This window comes from Triturus cristatus, chromosome 3_2, assembly GCF_964204655.1.
Source record: "Triturus cristatus chromosome 3_2, aTriCri1.1, whole genome shotgun sequence".
Lineage (NCBI taxonomy): Eukaryota > Metazoa > Chordata > Amphibia > Caudata > Salamandridae > Triturus > Triturus cristatus.
In genome coordinates this window covers 162,180,475-162,204,961 of record NC_140584.1, presented here as the reverse complement: position 1 = coordinate 162,204,961, position 24,487 = coordinate 162,180,475, and the positions used below count along the sequence as shown (strand labels likewise).

The 24,487-nt window shown below is 44.6% G+C and overlaps 1 protein-coding gene across 1 annotated transcript in view; it reads right to left on the bottom strand.

The window, feature by feature from the left end:
* MPZL2 (myelin protein zero like 2) overlaps positions 1 to 24,487 on the bottom strand; it is a 107,145-nt gene that overhangs the window by 42,635 nt on the left and 40,023 nt on the right. The window contains exons 4-5 of the mRNA XM_085647408.1: positions 21,949 to 22,090; positions 21,199 to 21,259 (exon numbers count right to left, since the gene is read on the bottom strand). Of these exons, the coding sequence (XP_085503534.1) occupies positions 21,202 to 21,259; positions 21,949 to 22,090 (200 nt within the window). The 3' untranslated portion in view covers positions 21,199 to 21,201. The remainder of the gene's footprint in view (positions 1 to 21,198; positions 21,260 to 21,948; positions 22,091 to 24,487) is intronic.

The following is a 24,487-nucleotide window of genomic DNA, read 5'->3' as shown; positions in this document are numbered from 1 at the left end:
TTTTTAAATATGGATCAAAAACGTATTCAACATCAGTTGCAACAAGAGAATTAACCCATTGTATCCATCTCGGATGCAAAGCTTTTGCATTTGGAATGCTAGCCTTTGTAACTGCCTCTAGGGCTGGTACAGGAGTCACAACCATAATGCGCTTTCCCTGTGCCAGGGCTCTTTCTTTTGCTACAGCGGTTTGAACTGCTGGCAGAATTTTTTCTGTAGAAGTGAATTTCATTTCTGCTTGTGTATACAAGTGGGATTTGTATGCAATTGGTACTTTTTCACCTTCGTTAAAAGTTAAGTAGGTGAATCCGCATTGACCAGGAATTATTCGGATCACTAAGTTGCGTACGTTTACGCGGGTTTGCAAGTATTTTGTTGCTAACATGTCTGTTTTGAGTGAACGCAAAATTTGTGTGTTTGTGTCCAATGTGTGATTTTAAAATCAGGCTTGATTAATTCGTATAGAGGTTTAACCCTTTCTGCGTAATTTAGAATGTAAGTTCTTCCAAAATTCAGGAAACCTAGAATCGACTGTACATTTTTCAGCGTTTTCGACGGTTGGAGCAGCGCACACTTTTCTAAAAAGTTGGCTGCCAGGCTTTTGCCTTCACTTGATAGTTCATATCCTAGGAAAAGGACGTTGAGGTGGGCAATTCTTGACTTTTGAAAGTTGAATTTGTAACCCTCTGAGGCGAAGCCCAATATTATGCTGCTCACCCTGTTCAAGTGCCTATCCAGGTCATCGTCGGTCAGATATACATCATCGACATATGACAATGCCTCGTCATCATAAGTTTGTAGTAACTCCGTTACCCTTGCTGAGAATAACCACGGGCTGTTTTTGAATCCCTGGGGCAGTCAACAACATTGACGCTGGGTCCCCATTATTGAGAAAGCGGTGAAATATCTGCTTTTTGGTGCAATATTTTGACAAAAGAAACCATTTGAAATGTCTAATGTGGTTTTATATTTTTTACGCACAATGTTATTCATTATTGATGTACTGTGTGCCTTTTGCACTGCAAATGTTTTGCAACAAGAATTTAAAGTGTCTGTAATCCAAAACTAGACAATATGTATTGTCTGGTTTGGAGACAGGAAACAAAGGATTGTTCATTGATGAGGTGCATGTTTCAATCACCCCCTGATATTCAAGTTGATTTAAAATCTCCCTGACCTGTTTTTAGGTCGAGGGACCGTCCGGTCTGCCGAAGGCAGAACCGGAAGTCCGGAGATCTTAGGATTCTTAGAGTGGCTATTTAGCCCGCCTCTCTTTTTGCCTCTCCTCCATTGGCTGGCTTCCTAAACGGAGGCCAGCCATTGGAGGAGAGAGCCGTCGCTCCAAATAGGCTGAGTCTTTTTCAGATTCGGGGGCGTGTTCCGTGCACTTCTTTCCACTTTTTAGCCACGCCCTTTTTTAGGCGTGTTTTTCTCTCCTCCAGCCAATGGCAAGAGGAGAGAAAAGAAAAACACGCCCCCGAATCTGAAACCGGCGCTGCGTTTCTCCGAGGCATTGCTGCTTCACCTCGGAGAAAGGCAGTGGTTTTAATGGCGTCCTCTCCCCCTGCTCTTGGCTCCCGTGTTCGGCACATATCTTGTTTAATCCATTTGCATGTAGTCAGGCTGAACCGCTGCCCCAGGGATGAATGAGGTCTGGCTGTCTGAAACCTGAGCCCCACTCAGCCTGGCATTGAGGGAGGAAGGCTTTGCCGCTACCTGTGCGTGACTCGCTCCTGTGCTGGCAGCATGGACCGAGCTGTGTGGGTCCCCCTGCTGCTGCTCGCCTGCCTCCAGCTACCGGGCACCGGCTCCGTCCCTAAAGGTAACGTAACCTGGGCAATGCACCGGAGATATAGAAAGCGTATAATACTAGTGTTGCAACCGGTTTCCTCTGTCTCCCTTGTTTTGCGTACGTGGGAGCTAAAGCCCACAGTGAGAAAGCCATTTGCCCAGGATCACACAGTGCATAGCCTGGATTACAACCCATGTAAACTGGTTCTACATCGATCTGTTAGGCAGTTTGCTTTGACCTACTCGCGCGCTGCGAATGATTGTTTTAGTGTTTTATAGAGAACGATGTACACTTAGCGGTTTTTAGCTGCCATAGGAGTAAAGTAAATGATTTACGTTATTTATTTTGCATAGAGCTAAACAGGGCTGGAAGACGTGTCAAAGCACTTTCTGGGCGTGGCAGCGCCGAGAGAACAAATACACGGATACATATTTTGAGGTGAATGCGTATATCTTCCTTGGTTGCAGAGTAATTTATTCGAGCAAAACATTGTATTTTTTATTAAAAGGAATACTGCTATTTCGACCAGTAAGTTTCCAACAAACAACATTATTATCGGCAATCTCTAGAGAGGGGCCTGTAACTTTAACTCCCGAGGAGGAGAGAGCGACACCTGGTTCCTGCATGCGGTGCCCACTGGTTCCTGCAGTTGTGCATTCCATCCCTTCACTTCTGCACCCAGGCTCCCTGCTTCTCAGCATCCTGCGCCCCTGCCCCCACATCACTCTGTGTTCGAGGTGTCTAACTCGGTCCTTGGTCCCTGCATGGGGGCCCCAGTGGTCCCTGCAGCTGTGCATCCCGTCCCTGCACTTATGCAACCCCGGCTCCCTGCTTCTCAGCATTCTCACACACACACTCTGCTTTCGAGCTGTTCAACTCGGTCCTTGCTCCCTGCATGGGGTGCCCACTAGTTTCTGCAGCACCCCTGCACTTTGCAAACACGCCCTCTGGTCCCGTTTGCTTCCCCCTCCCACTGCCTTGGTTTCGAGGTGTCCCCACCGTCTCTTGGTCCTTGCATGGGGTGCCCACTGGTTCCGGCAGCATTGAACCCCTGCCCTCTTCACCCACGCCTCCTGGTTCCTCTGCCACCCGTTACCCCTCCGGTCCTGCTTGTTTCCGCTTCTAGCTCCCCGTTTTCGATGTGATCTAGTCCTTGCTCCCTGCATGGGGTGCCCACTGGTTCCTGCAGCATTGAACCCCTGCCCCCACTTCCCCTGGTCCTTCCTGCTCTCCCTCCCTTGTTTTCGAGGTGCCCTGCTCGCCCCCCCTCCACCTGCACTTCCGAAGGGGCTGAGTCCACCCCTTCCCCTCGGCCAGTTGGCCGGTGCCCCGAGGCTGGCTTGGCTGCACTTGGAGGGGGTGAGGCGGTGTGTGCCTTCCAGCGCCCTCCGGATCCCTGGACTGCGGGTCTCACTCACGTGTTGTCTGTCTCCGGGGAGGGGGTGGCGGTGGCTCCCGAACGACGGGGGCTAGGGGGTGTGTCTGTGGACGACTAGGATTTGGGGGTGAGTACCGGGATCCCCCGCTGGTGTCATTTAACCAAAAAGACTCGGATTACAGGATGTTTTAAAGGCTGAACCGGGGAGTCCCTCTACCCTTTAAACATATTTTAGAAATCTCTGGTTAGTAAATAACAGCCCTTTACATTGTCCCTCCGCTGGCTAAGAGGGTTGGAAGAACTTCAAACAAACAAATCTGAGCATTTGGCGTTATATGGTCTGTAAAGCTTGCGTGATCTGTCTTCACCAAAATGCATCACGATCTGCAACAAAATAATCACCTAACCCCACCCCCACACTCTGGGATTTTTGTATCCGAACTGTGCTTTTTTGTTAATTGCGTACTACCTTCATCATAGGAAGTCGCAAGGTTTTCTTTGGTTGTACTATTTGTTGCCATATTTTTGCAGTTGGTGTTGGTAGCTCTATTTTGAATGCTGTGTTAGTTATTGACTGTCTGTCGCCTATAATACAGAAACAGTGTTTCCCTCACCCCCTAATATCTGTGTGTATGTGGCTCTGTGTATTTATGTGTGGCTCTGTGTGTGTGGCTCTGTGTGTGTGTGGGTGGCTCTGTGTGTGTGTGGGTGGCTCTGTGTGTGTGTGTGGGTGGCTGTGTGTGTGTGTGGGAGGCTCCATGTATGTGTGTGCCTCTGTGTGTGCCCCTCTGTGTGTGTGGCTTTTTGTAGGTGGCCCTATGCGTGGGTGGCTCTGTCTGTCTGTGGGTAACTCTGTGTGTGTGTAGGTTGCTCTGTGTGGGTGGCTCTGTGGGTGGCTTTGTGTGTGTGGCTCTGTGTGTGGGTGCAAATGCAATAGGTCTCGCATTTGAGAGATTAAGCTATTGACATTGTAAATAACAATGCTGTTTCTTTAAATGTTTAAAAAACAAAAACAAAAATAATGTCATGAGCAATGCCAATAGCTCTAACTTTAACAATGCCGAGACCATTGCATTGTAAATGCTTGTTTAGCTTCTTTCTTAACTGGGTACTGCCTTTGTGAAGTCGGTTGATTTTTTAACTGGATTTTATGTTTTATGGTGAGGTGAGTCCTCATCCCATCCTACATTATTTTTATGCAGTGCTGGGGCTTGGGCTACTGCCCATTTCCTGGCTAGTGTGCATTTTAAATGAACTGCATCATGGTTGGAGAAGGCAGGCATAATGATGGCCTCGCCATGTGGGCACTCCCTGACGAATTTTGGTGGCCAGTCCTGTTCTGCTAGAAGTATATCATAACCCCTTGAAATATGCTCCCAAAAGAGTGCTTTCACTTTTCTTGGTATGTCTCCCTCCATCCGAAGTGTTATTTCATATAACCTATGTGGAGAACTAACCCTGGTGTCTACAGTCTCAACTTGTATGCCTTCATTCAAGTCCACTGTCTCCAGAAGTCCCTTCAGGTTCTGGCGAGCTATTGTAACTTCTGCTGCACTGTCCAGCATTGTCTGGGCCCATTCTCCGTTGGGTTCTCAGTATTCTCGGCATGTCTGATCTTCAGACCTGCTACCTTTCTCTTGGTGAATTGAGATTTTGCTTTATTTTTCTGAACGTGTTGATAGTCTTTGGATTTCATGCGTTCTTCCTTGTTTTCTGACCGTCCTCTTCTTTCGGATGTCTGTGACGATATATGAAAGGTACGAGAGGAACGTGCATCATCTTGATATCTGTCAGGTTTTCTCAAATTATCCCTATTCCTGAGGTTGTACTTCCTTTCAGAGGGCTCCTTCTGTGGAGGAGACCTGCCTCTGGAATGAGAACGCTTCTCTTTGGAATTCTGTTTGCTATTTTCCCACTTCTTTTTAGAAGAGGTAGGAGTGTTTTTAGGAAAGACCTTATCAGGAATTTCAGACAGTTGTGGTTTAACTGTATATTTCTATTAGCTTTTGTATGTTATTAAGTAATTCCTCGTCCGACATTGATTCAATGTCAGGGTCAGGTGTGTAGCCGGCTAAAATCCACCATGCTGCTCCTGGTCTACCTAGTGGACCGAGCCTGGTAATGTGATTGTAATGTTTTAGGGCACCTTTAAACCAGAGCTCATGCTCCTGGTATGCGAGTGGAATTTCAATATCCTCGAAAGGAATATATTCCTCAGGTGGTTCATCTTCTTTGTAGAAGTGAAACATATGTGTTACTGGATTTGATTCTGGGAATACTATCCATAGATAGAATACCTCTGTCTGGTGAGATTCATGTGCCTCTATCACAAAAACTGCTCTACCACCTCTTGGTGTCAGACCATGTTTTATAAGTTTTAGAGTGATGGCTCTCCTTAAATTTGGTGGGATGTGTATAACACCCACCTAGTCTTCATTAAGACCTGTAAGGTCAGCCGCAGCTGTACCGTTGTCGACGACAACATCTCCGTGGGCGGACATTATTTAATGAGAAATTGCAGAGCAAGTTTCAAGGAAACAAAGATAAGGTGCACAATATTTTGGAACACAGTATTCTTCAACGTTGAACAAAATCAAACAGCTAATACATAGGACATTCATCCTACTCAGCTACGGCAGATATTATCCCTACCCACTCCAGACGTCTTATGGAGTTTTAGGAGTAGAGGGTCTCTGAGAAAATCATGACTGAGTTACTTCAGTATCTAGCGTTAAATTAGTGCCTTACCAAACCGTCGGGCACCATGTAGTGTAGTTCCTATATCCCGGATAGGCTCTGCGCATTGGAATAACATACACTATAGATTTGACATAGGACTAAGGTCAGTATGACTCTCGAGTATATTAAACTTAATTACTTGTGTGTGCCAGCTAACTCAGAGGTCACTAGAAACTTCTCAAATATACAAGAGGGGATTAGTCTCTGACAACTGCATAAACAGGACAACTTGGTTTCCTTTTAGAATCGGAAGAGTCTCGGAATCGTGGAAACAATAGATAACAGTTTCACTCAGTCAATCGTGAATGCTTCATTTCTACAGAGTTGCACAGAAATAGAGAGACGAGCGTTTCAATAAAAAGGGTTTATTGAACAGTCTTATTTCTCATGCAAGAGATATGAATTGCTACAATCGTAAGACAGACTGAAGTACAATATGTACGAGGTTAGCAGGAAGATAAAATAATACTGCAATATCATGGTTTGTAGCTATGACATATTAATCAAAATACATACGTAAATAACAAACTAAAATGCGATACTCATCTGATGCTTCTAAATTGTTCTACCCCAGTGTACCTAACCTAAGTGCAGTACGAGGTTTGAAGTAGGTGCCATTTCTAAAGTATAGTTAGCTATATTTTAGTTTAGCCAAGAGTTGCCAAAAGTTTCTCAGTTCTAGTCCGCTCCATACCTTGGAATGAGAGAGGGTGGAATCTCTTTTCTGGACTCTATAGTCTAACCCCCCACAAGGGAAGTCAGAGAGCACTGGAGCTGGATTCTCTGCGAGGAGGATGGCAGCGTCAGGTCAGTGCATCAGGCTGGAACTCGATCTCCTTCCGAACTTGCCGTGGCGAACCGCGTATGCTGGGTTGAATCGAATCCTCCAAGAACCGCAATTTGCCAGGGCAAGTGCTGGTATATTTATACCTTGAAGGTGTCCAGGAATGCCAGTATTGACGTAAAAGTCGGGCAGAGGAACGTCATGAACGAACCCCTAAGGAATAGATGTTCATGCATTCTTGGAGTGCATGCATGAGTTCTTGGAGAAATCAATATTCAAGCTGAGGGATATTCCTAAAGGCTTAAGGGTCTGGTTTTCCAAGAATTCGTTGCGACCCGGATGGACGGATGTAGGTGGCCATGCCTGTATTTGGTTTGTACGGACAATGTCTAAATAAGGGCCAGATTTCTATGTCCAAATAAGGGCAATGTGAATTGTACCTATACAAGGGCATAAATCTGGAAACCTATATACGGATTCTAAATCTGCACACAACCATTTACAAAATGTTGCATTGGGTACAAAAAGTACCAATTGTTCCCAGTCAACCTTTTACGGATGCCTGGAAAAGGGTTGGAGTAGATATATGTGGTTCATTTTTGGAGACAGGACTAGTAGAAAGATTTACCATCATCATAGTTGGCCTTTGCTCGAAGTGGCCAGAGGTAAAGTTACACAAAAGATTAGGTCTGTGAAGCAATTAATCATGTTTTTTTTTGTTAGAGAAGGTTGTACTGAAGAAGCACTGATGGATAATGGTCCTCACTTTATTACATGTCAGATACAGTCATAAAAGATTACACACCAACTTACTTCTTTGTATCATTCTCAAGCAAAGGGTTTCGTGGAGAGGTTCAATCAACTTCTGGGTGAAAGTGGGCAAATGATAACACAGAGCGGGTTTGAGTCGAGAGACACAAGGAATAGGATTTTGTGGAACTTTAGGAATACCCCACATTCAACTACAGGTAATGTTCTATTTATGTTGCCATGCAGAATAATTTGGTATCTATGTATGCCCTAGATAAAATGGCAAGAAATGGTGACAACAGTGTAATATAAAGTGGATAAAGGACAAAGTGAGTCGGATGCCCTAGTTCAGTAGCAGCAAGGTGGCCACTCCTTGAACGTGGTTGAGAATTGGCGAGTAAATCAGGTGCCACCAAAGCAGTAGAGGGAGCATTTTGTAATCCCTCATGTGGAAATCGCTCTGGATCAGACTTGCTCTCCAACACAGGGTTCCTTGTCACAAAACAAAGCTGAAGGAAGCAGACTCTTTACATGATATTCCAAAATGAGATATATCATGTAGAGTGTCCAGGAGTTCGATTTCAGATTGGACAGGGGTATGCTATGGCAATCCCAATGTCTGCTAGGGTGTAGTGTGGTTGAGCAGCCCATTCTTAACACGGGAGTGTAAGACATCTGAAAATGCACACAATGGTCAATAAATTAGACACGACTCAAAAAGGAGATTCAAACCAATTTATAAAAAATAGCAAGTATCTGGATATAGGTGTAGGCATCGGCATCAGAAGGAAATCGTTCAGGTAAGTATGTTTTTAAATAGGAATTCTTTTAAGTTCAAAAAGTCAGCAGTGTCATTTCTGGAGGCTGCAATGTCATCCTTTGGCGGATTGGGAGTCTGCAGATTCCTTTCTGTGGAGTTTCTGCAGGATGCAGGGAACAGTTCCGCTGTTCAATGGGAGATCTTGGTTCTTTTTTTAAGGCAGGCAGTCCGCTTAAGTTTTTGGGGCACAACAGCAGCAGGACAAGATGCGTTTGGCGCAGTTTCGATGAGGAACCACAGATGGGCCCAGCCCTGCTGGCCTCAAGTCAGTTGATCTCTTCATTCTTCTGCTTTAGCGGCTGTTCAGTGTCCTTCTTCGTAGGTCAATAGGATCTGCTCTTCTGGTGCTAGGGGCTCCCCTAAATACTGAATGTAGCTGTATTAAGAGAGTGTAGGGTAGTAGCCAATGGATCACTGACCCTTAGGGTCACTGTGCCCCCCTATATGCTCACTACCTGTTGGAAGGGAGCATAGCCCGGTCCCAGAATTCCTACGTATTCCATCATAAAGATGGCTACTTCTGAAAAATCATGTTCACCTCAGTTTAGCCCTCCTTATGGCTGTTACTAGCCTGAGGGTGACAAGCCTACTTGACTAGCTAATTTTACCCTAGGAGGTCTGGTGTGCAGGGGACGGTGTGGATGACATGCCGTGGTTATAGAGCATTGACGGAGCGAGTGGAAGGCAGGAGACAGTTGGGATCGATGGTCTGATTCTGGGCTCTTTATGGATATGTTTAAAGCTTGTCTTGGAAAACTTTAATAATTGAGGTATTCTACAATGAATCTGTTGACACATATGTTACCGTTTAAAAAAATGTTGGAGTCTTACTGTGATTTTGAAAATTTCACATCACAGCTTATTAGGGATCAGATTGTGGCCAAATGTAGTTCCATGAAGATCTAGGCTATTAGCGTGCAATCATCCAACATTAGATGAAGCAGTTGACATAGCCAAGAGTATGGAGTCTTCTCATGAGGATTCAAAATGATTGGACACCAATACTCAACAGATTGCCAGTGTAAATAAATCAGGGTACTAGTAAAGGACATACCAACAAAGGTCAACAGTTTGGCAGTGCAAAGAAATGGCAAGGTATGTCCAAGACTTCAGGTGTGGTTCACAATACCATGTATCGTCTTTTAAAAATTGTCCAGCTGCATCACAAGAGTTTTGGATGTGCAACAGAATAGGGCATTTTGGTAAGGTATGTAGGGCTAGGAGACTTTTTGCTAGCAATAGAGGTAATTCAAGAGGGAAGCAGATTCAGGCTGCACAGAACCAGGATCCAGAGGATGACTTTCAACACAGAGAAAAGAAGTTTAAAGAATTAGTTTTGGTTGTGAATGTGGTGGAAACGAAAGGGGAAGATCATACGAAGTGTTATAGTGATCCGTTGGTGGAATTTACCATCAATGGTTCACCTATTTCCTTACTGGTTGATTCAGGAGCTAGAATAACAAATTACTGACGTTTCTAAATTCAATGCAAAATGGTCTAATCAGGTGTTGTTACCTCCTGATGTAGTCACCTCCTGATGTAGTCACTACTGCTTTTGAAGGTAGTAGGATATGTTTGGGCAACTATTGCGTTTTCCAACAAAACCATCAAGGGAAAGCTTTAGTAACAAAAAAAAGGTATCAATGTATTGGAATGGTGGCTCCAAGCTGATTTTGGCAGTGTCATAAGACCAGGAGAAGAACCACCTTTCATGCTTGAGGAACGTAATTTTAAAGGAAACTGTTCATTGGTTGTAAGGATTTCCGAAAGTTTTTAAGGATGAGGTGGGTCAAATTAAGGGTTTCAAACATATCATTAAACTCAAAGATGGATGTGTACCTATCAAGCACACATTACTTACAGTTCCTCTCAGTGTGAGAGGTGATTTAAATAAAGGTTTGATTCAAATGCATCAGGATGACATTATTGAACCAGTGGATTTCACCTTATGTTATCTCCAGTGATTTTAGCTAAGAAGAGCTCAGGTGAGATACGACTTTGTATTAACTTAAGAAGTGTAAATAGTGCCATCTGGGTAGAAACTTTTCCGCTGCACATGTAGAGGATTTGATCTCAATGGTTAGGTTTTCCACATGGTATACTAAGTTGGATTTTAACAGAGCATATCACCAGGTGTTATTAGATGCTGAGCCATGTCATCTTATGGCCTTTGCTACACCTGATGTGCTTTCCAGTTCTGTAGAAGGCCTGGCGTCTGCTGCTTCTGTTTTTCAGAAGATTATGAGAAGGATGTTTCAAGGGATCAAGAATGTTTTGGCATTCCAAGATGATATTCTTATGTTTGCCAAGACTTTGGCGGAACAGGACAGCACTCTCAGAAGGGTATTGAATGCATTGTGTGAGAATGTATCACTTTAAGGAAAAGTAAATGTGTCTTTGCAGTCAAGGAGATAGAATATGACCAAGGTATTCTTTCTTCTGAAGGGGTCAAACCAAACCCAAGGATAAGGATCAACTAAGGTCTTCAGTTCTATTCTAAATTTGTCAGGAATTATTCCGATTTAACTTAGCGCTTCAGACACTTGTTAAAGAAGAATACAGATTGCACTTGGTCAACTGTTTGTCAAAGAAATGTTGATATGATCAAAGAACGAATGGTATCAGCACCTGCACTACAATCATATGTGGCTGGCCATAGGACTTGTGTACTGTGGATGCAAGTGCATATGGATTTAGAGCTGTACTTTCGCAGCATGATGGGGCAACAAAATCCAACATAGGTTTTGCATCTAAAAGATTATCAACTGTAGAGACTAGATACTCTGTGATCGAAAAAGATGTTGGCCTGTACTTGGGGATTTGAAAAATTCATGCTATGTTTGTGGGGAAGATCATTTTATCTTCAAACTGACCATCGCCCTTTAGTGGATATTCTCAATGCGCACAAGGTTAAAAAAGCTACTGCTAAACTTGCCAAGCTATCAGTCAAATTGCTGGAGTTCAATTTTGACGTGTTATATATTCCTGGTGGCAAGTACTGTAAAGCGGACTGTTTGTCAAGACTACCTGTGGTTGGCCAAGGGGAATCTAAAGAGGAAGAAGAAACTGAAGAGTGCATAATAGCAATGATTGAGGATCATGTGGTTTGTGGCAGTGTGCAGGAATGGTGTGGTGCAGTCAATAAGGATGCAAATCTTATAGCTGTGATAAAATATGTATTCGAAGGCTAGACTAAGGAAAAAAAGTTTTAAATCTTCTTTACAACCATATTGGAAAGTGTCTGATGAATAGTCCATCGAGAGTAGTGTTCTGATCAGAGGATAAAAATTGATTCCTTAGGGAAATATTAGAAATACGATTATTGAAATGGCACATGCTGGTCATTTTGGCATGACAACTACCAAAAGATGCATTAGATTAATAGACTGGTGGCCATCCATGGACAGAAGTTGATGAGGTTGTTAGGGATTGTGTTCAGTGTTGTATCAGTGATAAGCATTTGGTGACTTAAATTCCTGAACCTAGGTTGGTCTTGAGTCGGACAGAGTTTGGAAGAAAGTGTTGATTGATTTTCTGTGTCCTTTCCTACCTTTACAGATGAGATATTTCATTTTGTTGACAGACCAGTTATCCAGATGGGTTGAGTCAAATGTGTGGCCAAGCCCAACACTGCCAGTGTTCTTCAAGGAGGTATTTTACAGAGAAAGGATGCTAGCAGAGGTTTTATTGGATAACGAGATACAATTTACTACAACATCCATGCAGGTATTATTTTCTAAAAATGGCATTAAACATGTTCGTACACCATTGTATTGTCCTAAATTTAGCAGAAAAGTTGAAAGGTTTAACACAGTATTGGTGGAGTGCATGCAAAGCGCACTTGTGTCTGGATTGGATTGTGCTGATGTGATTAGGGACACTATTTGGGCATGTCACACTACACCACACTTGGTTACGGGTCAGGGCCCCTTCGAATTGATGAGAAGAAGTCATCTCAGCTCTGGACTATGTCCGGATTGGATCTCTGGAGTGACTAGCAAAGATGTGGATGTAAAGATATTGGCTGAAAAAGCCAGAGCAGCAGGTGAGGACGCTAGTAGGGTTAAGGTGAATGAAATGGAGGACATGAGAAACGCAGAAATGCTGTAGTGGTGCAGGTTGGTGATTGGGTTTCGTATCAAGGACCCTCTACTAGTGAGAAAGGGTTTGTCTTCTGAATTTAGAGAACTCATTCAGGTAAAAAGAGTGTCTGGGAATTCTTTACCGATTGCCAATGGACAGTGATGGAGCTTGTCTTGTGTGGGGAGAGTGGATAAGAACATGGAGGAGGTTGGTGGTGAAAACTTTGCCCTTGAGGAAACTGGAGGATCCAAGAGGGTTTTCAATATGAGCAAGAACTTGGTTGTTATACCTAGGAGGAGTTCTCGCATCAAGAGGTTGCCTAGGAGGTTTATTGACTAAGTGTTGTTGTTATTGTGTGTGTGTGTGTGTCACTTTTGTTTGTTTACATTTTGAATGTTTGGGATGAGGAAGATATGTGGCGTAGTCTGGTCTGGTCTGCAGATGACTGTGTGGATGACATGCCGTGGTTCTAGAGTGTTGACAGAATAAGGAGCGAGAAGAAGGCAGGAGACGGTTGGGAATGATGGTCTACTTTTTGGCTCTTTATGGATATGTTTAAAGCCTGTTTTGGAGAACTTTAATAAAGAGGCTTAGTTAAATGAAGTTCGACATCTCAGTTTTCTACTTTACAGAGCCTGATATATAGGAAGACATTTACCAAAGATGAGATTGCACAAGCTATAGCAGATTTATTTGCATGCAAGTCGCCAGGAGAAGACAGTTACCTCAGAGAAGTTTATAAAACGGGAAAAGATTTGTTGGTACTTCTACTGTATGAGGCATTCAAAGAAGCGGACGTATATATAACAATTCAATCATAGTTCTTATCCCAAAAGAGTGAAAAGATCCACTAGAATGCATCAGCATCTACTGAGAAATCTCTGGCCTCTGAATGGACATCAAAATCCTGACTAATGTAGTAGTCACAAGACTAAGCAGTGTTATACCAAACTTGGTGTATGAATCAGAAGTAGGCTTTTTACCGGGCTGAACATCTAGGAACCATTTGAGGGCACTGGCACACCTATTGTGGCAAACAGAGAAAAGCCCATGGGCAACACATGTGGTCTTCCCTAGATGCTGGGAAGGTGTTACACGGAGTAGAATGGGACAATCTCTTCTGTATCCCAGACTGAATGGGCTAGAAAAGGACTATATTAAAAGTCAATTGGCAATACACAAATCCAACTACACAGGTCTGTTGTGGAGGGTTTTGGTCTGAAACATAACAGATTACAGCGCTTAGCTGCTGCAACGCTCCCAAACGCATGTATGCGCCATTGATGGATGTGAAGCCCTGATGCCGCCACCACATTCAGTCCCAAGTGTGGAGAAGGCAGTAAGCCTTGTTCTGGATCTGAAGCGTGAGCCAGCCAAAAGTCAGGATCAGATTAATTGAATACTACAGTATCCACCAGTGTTTAGTCTGGGTGAGAGATCTGTATACCCCAATCCCACCCACAAAAAAGCTGAAATAGTGCGTTCAGGAGAGAACATATTTGGATTAAAGGATCATCATTTCAAATTTAAATATATTTCAAATTCAGGGTTAGTATGGAGGATCAAGTTAGCTTTGCAATTACAATAAGGGCTGTGTTTTCTAGTCGGTTAAGGGGTTAAGTACGGGGCTCGGGTACAACGGAGGCTTAAGATTATCTTTTGTGTTCGAGTTATGCTAAAGGTTAGATTTAGGGCTATGGCTTGGGTTAGTACAAGGGTTATGGCTGCGTTATGGCACATGGTCATAGATAGGACCAGGTTTGTTGGGTCAGGGAGTTTCATCATTTTGGCATTCTTAATGGTTTCTTCATAATAATCATCACTACAGTGTAAATGCATTTTATTTGGTGCTTATTTTGTAATACAGAATGAATGCAGGGGCTCAAAACTCTGCTCAGAAACCCGCTGCTGGTGCTTTTAAGTGTTGGCGCACCGATAGGGCTGCATATGTTTGAATTGCCCTCATGGCTCTTTCATCCACTATCAGACGCTCCCTTCCCCTTTATCTCGCTCACACAGGTTCCTGGTTTCTCCTTTTGTGACAGTTTTTCCATCTTTCTCTTCCTAGTTCTTTCCCCTATGTGTTTTTTCTTCCCTTGCTCTCAGTCAATGTCTGATGAGGAAAAATAAGGATCGGTCCTCAAAAGTGAGTGAGGATGGGCACTACCAGCAACAATTAAGCACTCATTTTACTTACATAATGGGTCCTTCATAATCAATTTGCCATAAATGTAGTTTATCATTTTCTATTTATCCTTATGCAACAGACCACCCTGTGCCTCCAGCTTGTTACACGTTTTAATTTGAGTAAAATTGCTCAGAGAGTTCAGGACCTGCTGCAGAGAGATGTGTTCATCATCATCAAAAAAGAAAGAGAAGAAAACAGAGCTGTGTAAGCCCAGTGTGCATAGGTACATTGTGTTAAAAACTGTACCAACCACTGAACCATATCTTTTAGGGCTTAAAAGCATTCATTATCACTTTTTATTGAATAGATTTCGGCTTGATCTTTTCCACTATCTCCTGGCACAACCAAGTGGCGCTCATGGAGGTCAGTGCCTCATGCCCTGTGGCTGTGACGGTCAGTCTTCTCAGGACATAATGCACTTTTTAATGTTTTGTAGTTTTTACGTGGCTCCCAGAAAGTTATTATCCCTATTCTTAAAAAGGCTTGTTTTAGGAGGGTAATACCAGCTTTTATCTTTTTACAACTCCTCTCTAATGATACCATTTTGTACACGGTTAACTTTTTACAGGTTGCTGTTAGACTCCGGTCAAGTTGTGATTAATCTTGGCATTGGGATTCATCAATCTCTACCCTGTAATTAGACTACCCTGGTTGAACTGTATTGCGAATTTGTAATCTGGTGACGTTTTATTGATGGTTGTATAACTTTTTGGTTTTATTTGTAATACCGAAAATAGCCTTTGGTGATGAGAGGGATGTGTTCATATCTCGCTAGTTTCAATACTAATAAAATAATAATGCACCATTGTTAGAAATGGGATTTTTGGTAGGCTAGGGCATGTGCCAAAGCCAGGCAGAAACCACAACTCTAGTCAGGATAAGGGAGTTACTCTCCTAAAATAACCCTTGCTCACCCCCCTTGGTAGCTTGGCAGGAGCAGTCAGGCTTATCTTAGAGGCAGTGTGTAAAGCATTTGCACATAACCAACAGTAATACAGTGTAAGCACTATAAAAGGACACCACACAAGTTAAAAAAAAATATCCAATATTTTTATATACTTAAGACAAGACCAAAAACGATAAAACTCCACAACACAGTACTTAAAAATCTTTGGTTATCAAAATATGCTTGAAAGACAGTTCCTGGATGTCGATAGCTCCGTCCGGGGCTATCACAGCGTCATGAGCAAACAGATCCAAACAGTTCTGGCTGACCGCAGTGTTGCGTGCCAGCTACGGTGTCAGGAAGACCCGCAAACAGGACCTTTTAGAAATGCAGGGCATCGACGGCCACTCATTGAGCTTCTGAAAGCACAGCGTCCGCAGGAGTCTGTTCTGGTGGTTGGTGCAAAAATCATCAGGGCCCTCAAGATCCCACGTGTTGCAGATCGAACGCCTCTATGTTGAAGTCAGAAGCACTGGCGTCAGCAGGCGTCGGGTGCTGCGGTGCGGCGTGCGGTGCGAGCAACGGCTCGGTGGCGGCGTCAGATGGCGTCGGTGAGACCAGGGTCACAGTGCGAAGTTAATGCAGTGCTAGTCGAGGTGCTGGCAGGTCGCGGTGCAAGCTGAGGTGTGTTCGTTGCTGAAGCGCTGTTGTCTGAGTCGATGGCGCCGGTGTTGGTAGGCCAAGGTTGCGGTGCGGGATGAGGGTGGTGTGTCATGTAACTTTACGAGCGGTGCCCCCGAACCACGGTGCAAGCAGTGGTGTAGATTTTGGCGTGGAGCGTCGTTGTCTGGGATACCAAAGAGTCGTCGAGAAGCGAGGCGGTGCAGAGTGCAGTGCCCACAGGCTGCAGTGTGAGCAGCAGCTCGGTGGCGGCGTCAGCAGATGTCGGTGAGACTAGGGTCGCGGTGCGGCATTGCGGTGGTGCCCTCTGCAGTGCCTTCAGGACACGAAGTCGGCAGCGTCGTCGTAGACGGCGTTGGGTTGCTTTTTCTCCTGTTGCAGCACAAAACACAGAGTCCCCAGGGCTGAGGGCAGAAGAGCTTGAAGTCTTTGCTGTTCCTGAGACTTCTTGAACAGGGGGCAAGCTCTACCTCAAGCCCTTGAAGAAACTCAAAAGTAGATTGCAGAATGTTCAGTCCAGTCGTTTCACTGCCCAAGACAGAAGCAGCCACTGCCGGCCAACACAACAAAGCACACAGCAAAGTGGTAGTTCCTCCTCACAGCTTCTCCAGCTCTTCTTCTTGGCAGTCCTTCTTGGTCCAAAAGAGTTCTAAAGTTCATGGGTCTGGGCCCCAGTATTTATATCCCAAAACCCTTTGATCTCTTAGGCAGAGAGTGTCTGTGCCCAGCCAGAACCAGTTCTGCCTTCTCTGGTGTGACTTCCTGGCAGGAGGTGGAGAGGGCATGGTCAGAGGCAGACGAGGCCCTTTGAAGTGCAAGGAAATCTCCTCCCCCTTCGCCAATTGCAGCTCAGGTCTATTCAGCCCTTTCCCGACTCACCTATACTATCTGGAGCCACTCCTGCTCCCCAGCCTTTTGTCATCCAAAACCCAGACAGGCAATCCACATTCCAGCAGAGGCACACAGGATGACTGAGCAAGAAAATATCTACTTTCTAAAATGGTATTTTCAAACACAGAATGCAAAAATCACCTTCACTTAAAGATGCATCTTTAGATTCGGAGTTAATGCATACTAAACTTTATTTTCCTAACTAGCTTCCCAGGCCAATTATGTTTATAAGAGGTTATAAACAAACTCCCCATTCTGTCCTGTGGGGAACAGGTAGCCTTGCAATAGCGAAAAACGAAATTGGACGTAATTCACTATCAGGACATGCCACACACACCAGGGCATGTCCTACCTTTCACATACACTGCACCAGGCCCACAGGGGTACCTTGGGCCTACCTTTACCTTAGGGGTGGTTGACATGTAAGAAAAGGGAAGGTGAGGGACTGGCAAGTGTGTGCACTGGCCAAGTCGACATGGCAGTTACAAACTGCTCGCAGACTCTGCAATGGCGGGTCCGAGTTACCTTTTCAGGACTACTCATTTGGGTGGCACAATCAGTGCTGCAAGCCCGCTAGTAGCATTTGATTTACAGGCCCTGGTACACTCAGCGCACTTTACTAGGGACTAACAAGTAAATCAAATATCCAATCATGGAAACACCAATCCATGACACAATTTACCACAGGAGCACTTGCACTTTACCACTGATCAGCAGTGAGAAAAGTGCGCAGAAACACTACGCCAGCAGAAACAGAGTTAAAACCGGGAGGTCAGAAAGCGAAAACTCAGGGGAAACACGCCAAAAGATAGCAAGTCTAACAACCATGGTGACCCGTGTGCAATCTACATGTCATGTTTCAAATCCTTTCATCCCTCTGAAGTGAATAAAATGAGTTGCACGGAGTGATTTATAATAGCCTCAAACACACAAAAGGTGATGGGAGGAATGCTGCAATAAGTCTACCTCTAACATTCACGCTGGGTACCATTCCAACCCATCTTTTTTACACCATGCCACTTCAATTTGGACCCCACCATATGTAAATCAGCCTTGACCCTGCTCTAAAAGAAGACAGACCAGCGTGAACTTCCATGCCAGGTCCTCCCTGAACCAGAATACAGGCAACCCAAGACCAGTTTCACTTGTATTGCGGCTCATCAGGTGAGTAAATCTTGGTTTCATTTGCACAGTGAGCACAGGACCCACGGCTCGGCATACCCGGTCACTTAGGGCAGTACATGAAACACACAAAAGCTGATATGAGCTCTGCTTGCAATAAGTCTAACCACTGGCGATCACTCGGGGTAGCACTGCAACCTCTCGTTCTTTTGAGTTATACTACCAACCACTATTAAGGTGGGTAATGGTTGTTCTCGACAATATTTAGGAGTAATTTACTGGCAAATAAAGCATTTAGAAGTACATTAAGTGTGAAGGATGTAAATACCACTTTACATGATAGCTGGGTAGCAATGTAATCTCACAATATAGGATGAAGTCTAAATGTACACTATATGAAAGTAGCTCTGGGTGCAGAACTGTTCAGGAACACTTCATGAGTGGGATTTGCAGTTGTGCAGACTTTCAAAAGACTGACAGCGTGCAGCCAATATAGTTATATCACTTGTGACAATAATACAATACTGCTACTACCTTGCATGGATGTCAGGGCACTAAATACATTTTAATGAATGATGCACACCAACTCAGGGAGAATATTTCAGTGGCACGTTTGGCTACACTGCAGTTATGCCCTGTTGGTAACCTGTCACTTTGTAGCCTTTTCTTTTCCATTTGTTTTAGCCCTGTAACGACAGATTTTACTATGACTGCTGCGTAGGTTAAAGCAGGTGTAAGTGGACTCCTTTGTTCCCCCACTTCTTAGATTTAGTGTGCCACAATGCCCATAATCTTTTGACTGTATAGATGCTCTGAAGAGGACCTCAGTACTAAGATGCTGTGCAGACATGTGCAGGTCTGTTGAGTTTGTCAGTCCTACAATATGCACCCCTGTCGATGGATTCACCAGATGTGAGATTTCTGGGTCTGATCAAAGCAGACTCATGCAGCCTTTGCAGCCCTTCGCGCTTGTGGCACGTTAGGGGTGCCCATAGCTACTAGTGCCAGGGGCAACAGAGACCTTTAAAGGCATGTGCAAAGTAGGCGATTCTAATGGGCCTCCACCTTCCAATGGGTCCCAAGAAGGTGAACACTTGATAAGACCTCTCTCTGTCTTCTTTTACCTCTGACTAAGTGTCATCTTAAGGATTTTTGGAGCACTGGAAAAGCGATATTTCAGCTGCTAATGTATAATCTTGTTTCTGAAATTGTAACCTATATTCAGTATTGTTTGGCATCATGCAGGCTTAAAATAGCGGCAAAAGGTAATACAATAAAAATGTATTCTGGATAGGGGTCCCCAAAATATGTTTTGCCCAGGACCCCCAATATCCTTAAGAAGACACAACCTAGCAAGCCTAGGAGACCAACTGTACAGGTTTAGAGCGCCTTTTTCACCATCTAAGATCCTTGTCTCTGCGTTTTGATAGTTTCAGAGTTCTGCAAACCTAGATCTTCTTAGGTTTTTGGGTGGCCATGGGGACTACAATGTGTCATTTCATGCTATGGGTTTCTGCAATAGAATTTGCCTCATGCATGTTTTATGATTACATTTACATTTTGAGGTTGGTTTACAGTTTTATTCCAAAATGCCTAGTGGGTGCCAAAGGCCCGGTCGAACCAAAGAAAAATGGGCCCCAGTCCTAATTACTGGATTGTAAAACACAGCCATAGTTTGGGTGCAGTGGGCCCCTAATGCCCCTAGGCCCAGGTGCCACTGCACCTGGTACACTATTAATAGGTACGCCCCTGCATTAGTCTCCAAAACCAGTTTAATCAAATACCACCTTTGTTCACTTACCAATTACTTCACAAGTTTTGTTTTTTAAACTTTAGGAACTTTGTTATTTCATACCCAAGCATAAACTCCATTGCGAGTGATACTAAACATCAATGGAACGGTGAGTGAAAATGGAAGCAACCAACTGTTGGAATGTGCAGTGAAAATCCCCTCTCCCTATAACAGTCAAAACCTCGATCTGCCCCCATGCCTCTAAGATTATATGGCATAGCCTCAGGATCTGGTTTCTTGTTCGCATGAAGATAGGCTGCCTTCCTGCTAAGTTGTAGCTGCACCACTAGATGTGGCCTACCATTCAGGTGGGTCGAGGAGGAAGGAGCAAAATGTGCCGGTGACTTTATATGCCCTATGTGCCGAGAGGGTGCTGTGCCAATCTTTTAGATGCACATAGAAGTTATGGTGCCAAACACTTTTATACGTCCAGGCAGGGCCGGACTGGGAACCAAAACCCGCCCTGGCAAAGTGCTGGACACCCCCCTCCCCCCCGCGTTGGGTTGGGGTGCCGCCGAGCTCTTTGCCAGGGCCGGTTTTCGGCTGATTTTGTTACAGGGACGATTTTGCAGCTATGCGGCAATAACGGCCCTGTAACAAAAACGGCCCCCAGGGGCCCAAAACCAGCCCCCACCCGTGCGGCGCACCGGGGGATTGCCCGGTGCCCGCTACGGCCAGTCCGGCCCTGCGCGTGAGGGGGAAGCACATAGAAGTTATGGTGCCAAACACTTTTATACGTCAAGTGAGGGGGAACACTCATCACAACCCTTAAGCACAGAGTGAGTGTTTTGAAAGGACATGGAATCCACCCATTATGGGCCTCGGATGTGTTATGTTAATTTAATTTATAATGCGCACAAATCACCCCAGGAGGAGCATCTTGGTATGTGCATCGAGTGGTCATGGTCCCCGCCTGGCATACTCCCAGTGCAAGGCCATGAAACCCACCATGTACTACATGTCTGCTGTATATGCACATTATAGGAATGGCAAATAGAGAGGTGAAGAGGAGCTACCTGCTGAGCAGGAAAAAAGGTAGACACGCCTTTTATTATATGTTCGAGGGATGTGTCGGGCGGAAGGGGTCGTGGAGGGCCACACATGCTTCGCACCTATCATCTGGTTGGTGTGCAGCAGCAGCACAGTGCCCGCCCCCCTCCGCCATGCGAGCCTATGTGCATGGAAGGCTTTACATAAATACCTATGGGCAGAAAAGCATCCACCCTTAAAATGCCCTGGGGTAGCTCTGTGCCACACCTTCTCAGTGCCCCGAGAGATACTATTGGACCTACCTGCTAGAGGCCAGTGTCTGAAGAATCCATCATTTTCTCCATCACTGTCTCCTTCTCTTTGCTGCAATCAAACAAAAGACAAGGTAAACTCAATGAGAGGCAGTCACTGGCAGTAGAGTCTGCTGGGATGAATGTGAATGGCCATATGGTCAAGGAACCAAAAGTGTTTCCTTGGGTTTCCACAAGGATGGTAAGAGGGGGTCGTGGTGAGTTGGCGAGCACTGCTACTTTAATGTGATGTCCCAGCAGTGGTAAGTGTGTGACAAGGCAGTGCAAAACCCTAGTACCAAGCTGTTACTACTAGGGCCTACTATGGCTAGCATCCTCTTTTGTACCTGGTTACTTCATGCTTTTCCCCTTTAGCTTCATACCCACTTCCAAAAATTGGTACCAGCATCCAGAGGTTAACACCCCTTTCACAGCTAGTACCCACCTACCATTGTATAGGACCCACATCCAACATGTAAGCCACCGAGTCCACTATGTGCTACCCTCTTACAGTGAACACTGTGGACAAGAGGCAGGCTGCCTGACCATCCCCGCCAGGCCTTGTGATGCAGGGCAGCAAGTCCAGCAGGAAGTGTCAGCAGCATCAAGCAGGATGCATGACCCTCTCAGCGACCCTTAGGGCATCGGGCAACGAGTCCTGCAGGGGGCGCTCCTCTCTCACCAGGGGTAGACTGAGTGACCATCCGAGATAGGGCTTAGGGTGTAGGACATGAAATCAAGCAGGAGGCGCGTTGTACTCACTTCTCGGTCATGGATATCTCGGTGCTCCTTTTTCTACTCTTCATCCGATATCTGGTCAGCACCACCACCAGCACCAGTATGATGATAAAGACACAAGCCCCGCCCACTGCCAATGCCAAGGTGTACATTTCTGACCAGGTGACTGAGAAGAAAGAGGAAAGGGCACTGGTGACTTTACGTAGAAACCTCAATATCATTTCCTAGCATTTATCATGTACCCGGCTAACCCTCCAATGGCTTCCCATTGAAGCTCGGGCCCAATTCAGAACCGCCTGTATTACCCACAGAGCACTGCACTCTTCTTCACCCTCCTATCTAAGTGATAATCTGAAAATCTGTGGAGCAAATAGGGGTTCCATAAATGCCGAATCAGTGCTCCTGAAACCCCCCCACCTTCAGTCGAGAACGGTACATGAGCCAGTCATTCTCAATTAGTGCCACAATACTCTAGAACTCCTCATCTCCCTCCCTTCGTCTAACAACCTGCATAGTCACCTTCAAAAAGGACCTCAATCTCCTCCTATTTGACAGACATCTGCGTTAATCACCCTGGACCATACCTACGTACTCTACCCAAGAGACAAACTACCTTCATGGTGTGTCCCCCACCATCTTAATCAATGCTTGAACCGTGTATATCCCTGTACAATGCCTGGTCGCAGCTACCAATCCAATATGTCTGAACACAATTATTGTAACTAATTTGCTGTACCCTTGAATCATGCTACTATTGTAAAGTGCTCTGATGCCTTTGGGCCATGTCCACTCTATATAAAATTGCAAAAATAAAATAAAAGCATTTCAAGCGGTCCACCTATTGGACAAGATGAAAGAGAAAGATGGACTGACCACCTTAACTGCATCCGGCCAGCCTCTACCCATCTTCTTGAGAGTCCCAATTTAAAACGTGAAAGATGACAATTTTTCCCCCAAATTATGCAAAATGACAGGAAAATAAGCGTAAATTATATGCAATGCACTTTGGGGTATCTTTAGTGACTACTGAACACGTGGGCATTCCTCACATTCAAAAGACACTTGAGATGCCGGCAACACGAATGGTTCACTGAGAAAATCTCTCCTGACACATTTTTACCTCAAACATGAGACATTTTCTGCATAAACTAGTCTCCTGCAGCTAAAAAGATGTACAACATTAGAGGCTGGTGCAGTTTCTCCCATTTGGCATAATTTGCATGAATCCAATTTGCACAAATGACAGGTCTAATGGAAAATTTTGCACAGGCCTACTCAATCAACACATGGAAATAGTCATAAAATATACTATATTAAATACATTACTCCTACTTGAACCATACATACCTCTAATCATAGTGAGCTTACAAAGCAAACAAACAACCCTTGTTAGATGATCCTTTCACCCTTCCATATTTTCATCTATTGAGCTGTCCTTTTCCATTATTTCACTAGTTCACCCATCAATACATCCATGTATCCATCCATCTTTTCTCCCTGCCATCCTGCCTTTCACATTTTCCTCCATATTTACTTCAAGGTTTCCTTCCTTTCACACTTTATTTCTTCTCATGTTATTTATTTCCTCTTTCTGTCTGCACATCTTTAGTTTTGCATCCTTACTTTCTCTTCATCTTCCTTGTACTCACTTTTGAGGTCGAGCATTTGAGACCACTTGCATATATTTGAGTATATAGACACACTTCTTTTGTAGGCTTAAAGCCACCCCTTGCTTCTCATTTGTTTATTTCAGTGTCCTTTATAAATCCTTGCTTGCTAGTGGTCAATCCTCCTTCTTTGTCCCTCCTTTTGGTCTTTAGTTTACTCCCACAGAGCAGGGGCTAAGTACTGTATTCTGTTGTTTGGGGGAACTATTTTTTGTTTGTTTCCCCACTTGTATTATACTGTGGGTGTGTGTCCAGCTTCGGCGCCAATATTTATTGCATCTTCCCTCCATTCCACACCCTCCTCCTTCTGTTGTTGCTATCATCCTTCCTGCACCTCCCGCTCCGTAGCTGAGGGCTGAAGCACTGCACCTCTACTACAAATATACAAATACTGCATCACACCTCAACTGCAGCCCCTGAAGAGTGTATTGCACAAATACTATACAATTCATAGCAGGACCTCTACTTAGGTATGCATTGCTGATCCTGCCATGACAGTATTGCTAAACCTCACTCCCTGAATCAACATTACAGCAAAACTAGATGTACCATTTATTACAAAACGCAGTACACGTCAACTGCAGTACTTCCGATGGTATACCCTGAGAGGTTTACTGTACCGCCACTATCGGAACCCATTGTGATACTGATCACACTACCCAGTGCAATCGCAGCAGCCGCATTGTAGAACTGATACAGCAGCATTCACTACACTATCCACAGAATGACTCACTGCAGCCCCACAACTCCACCTACCACCACCATCTGCTACACATTTACTGTCATCTTTCTCCTATGCCGATGTCTTATGGGAGCCATGTTCCTCAATACCAGGGTCCCATTCGCATACCATTGTCTTTGATTGTATCACAAGCTCTGAATAGAGTTTGAGAATT